Raw genomic sequence first — 2,500 nt, forward strand, 5'->3', positions numbered from 1 at the left:
ATTTATACTTCAATCAAAATGTAACACATTAAACAAAATTTAGTTTTTTACATCAAATCATATTACAAAACCCATAAATCAATAGGAATTCTTACTAGTCCTTCTGTGAATCAAGGATTCTGAACGAAATCACTTTATGCAGCTATTTAGCAAACTACACAAAATTTTATGCAAGTTTAAGTCTTCTCTTATCTTCGAGGTGCAATCAAAAAGTTCCTACTACAACTTCCCTCCCTCCCCTAGATGAAATTTAGCCCGATGCCACCAGGGATGGCATGTACAGACATGTCATGCCCACTATGAGTTTACTTTACTAATTGTCTTTACACACATGGCTCCAGAAGTATTTAATCACAAAGGAGTCAATTACTAGTAGTGCTTACCTCACCTGTTTACCCCTTTCCTCAATTTTTAGAAATATTATCCTTTGCCTTCTATTGCTATTCATAATGTCAATGACATTATAATAGTGGCTATAATAAAAATAAAATTGTCTATTTTGATATTTTCCCTGAAAACTCACGGAAAGAGGAAATCAAGTGAAGTCATGGGACCTACTACTCAATTCTTGGTGGCTGAACACTTGTGGAGCCATCTATGTGTAGAGACATTTTGCAAAAGAAAACAGAGGTGAACATTACATTTTCCCAGAAGCATGGGGTTAAGCCAATGGGTCACTGTGAAGCAGTGATATTGACAAATATTTACAATAAAATAACCAAGCAATGGCTCGTTACGAAACAAGAGCTATTTTAAGTATCTGCAACAATAACAAGAACAATTTGAAAATACCATAAAAGATACATTTCAATTAAATTATTTTTATCAAAAAATAGATCAGGTACTATCGTTTATAATATGGCTACTTTAAAGATAACAATAGCTAAAATAAAATCAGTTATGCTTATATTTTTCCTTATTAGTATAATAGGGAACTTTTTGATAAAACCCCATATCTATACAAATTATCTAATGAATGATAAAAGCATGGACTTTATTCTTAATGAGAACATGTTCAAACATGCAATAAAACTGACCGAACCATGCAATCTATGATTAACTGAGAAACTACCATAAGAAGACTTGCTAATGATAAAATAAAACTATTGCCCCTCATAGCATCATAAGGCAACATGTTAGCTTTCCATTGTGTTACCAAAGATAAATGTCAAACTCCAAGCAATGAATATAAACTATCCAGCATCATATTTCCAAATAACTGGAAAAAGCACAAATAAAACTGATATAAAACATTCCTATCTGGTCTTATTTGCAGGTGGAAGGACATCCATACCTCTTCCTCCTCCTGTTTTTCACCAAGCATGTCTTGCTTGAGGTCATTCTGCTTCACTTTAAAAAAATTATGTGCAGATAAACCACTCTACAACCAATCACAGATCATTTATTTCTCTGTGCAATAGCTACTATTATCTTATCCAATGAATGGGTACTACTGCCAGACAGGGTACATGACAGTCTCAGTCCCTCACCTCAAAGTAAGGGGCAAACTGCTTTTCCTGGTTGTTACGCACAGCCCTTGGAATCACCCAGGTTCCGTCGTTGTAAAAGAGTCCAGACTTGCCCGCGTTATTAGTGGGTTTGGGAGAGGAGGCCGTCGGTTCAGGAGATGGAGTTTTGGTACCTTGCCTTGGGTTGTGTTGTCTCGCAGGGAGGTTGTTTGCCTTGGTATTAGGGTCATTAGGCTTTGGGTTTGGATTAGATGAATTGGCAGATGATGGATTTGTTCTTTGCTGTGTGTAATTTTGTCTTAGTGATGTGTTGGCATGCCGGGATGTGCCAAAGTTAGGACCAGGATAAGGCTTGAAAGGCTCTTGCCAGGACTGCTCTATCTTTTTGGTAAAAGAAGCATTGCGTGCACCTGATGGAGGTACCCAAGCAGATGGCCTTTTGGGGTGACGTGCCGGCTGTGAAGGAGGGGAGAGGTTTACAAAAAAAAGCCATAAAATGACAAATCAAAGGGAATATTTCATTAACTAAAAAAAAGAGGCTTTGTGATGAAGCATGCACAAAGGATTCTAAATATCTTACTAATGATTATTCTTAAATTATAATATGACAGAAACACATTAACACAATAAAATATGAATCATGATAAATACAACATAAAAACAAAACAATGGAAATCACAAAAACAATACTAGTTGATCTCAATTTTGCAAAATAAAAGTGTGTGCATGACAGGACAGATAGAGGGAAAAAAGGAAAAACATTGTATTCACAACAAAAAAGAAATTAACACACTAATCATTGCTGAAGGAAAAAACAAACAGTCCACCAGAGCTTCATAGCACACCTACATAACAAGTGATTACAAAATCATTTGCAGAATATAAGCAAACAGAAGCCTGAATGGCCTAAACACTGAATAATGAATCATCTGCTCATTTCACCTCCCTTATTCAATGCAATACTCATAGCACACCTCACAGACAAAAAAAATTACAACAAATACAGAGCAATCCAAAGTGACAGGATGCAA

The 2,500-nt window shown here is 35.8% G+C and overlaps 1 protein-coding gene across 7 annotated transcripts in view; it reads right to left on the minus strand.

Annotated features, from left to right (window-relative positions):
- The window catches only part of LOC125035461 (tudor domain-containing protein 7B-like), a 36,539-nt gene that overhangs the window by 19,758 nt on the left and 14,281 nt on the right, over positions 1-2,500 (minus strand). For 6 of the 7 annotated variants that reach the window (XM_047627887.1, XM_047627889.1, XM_047627892.1 and 3 more), the window contains one exon: positions 1,491-1,925. The exons of the other annotated variant lie outside the window; for it this stretch is intronic. In XM_047627887.1, the coding sequence (XP_047483843.1) occupies positions 1,491-1,925 (435 nt within the window). The remainder of the gene's footprint in view (positions 1-1,490; positions 1,926-2,500) is intronic. 7 annotated transcript variants of the gene reach the window in all.

Source organism: Penaeus chinensis, chromosome 19, assembly GCF_019202785.1.
Source record: "Penaeus chinensis breed Huanghai No. 1 chromosome 19, ASM1920278v2, whole genome shotgun sequence".
In the NCBI taxonomy this organism is placed as follows: Eukaryota; Metazoa; Arthropoda; class Malacostraca; order Decapoda; family Penaeidae; genus Penaeus; species Penaeus chinensis.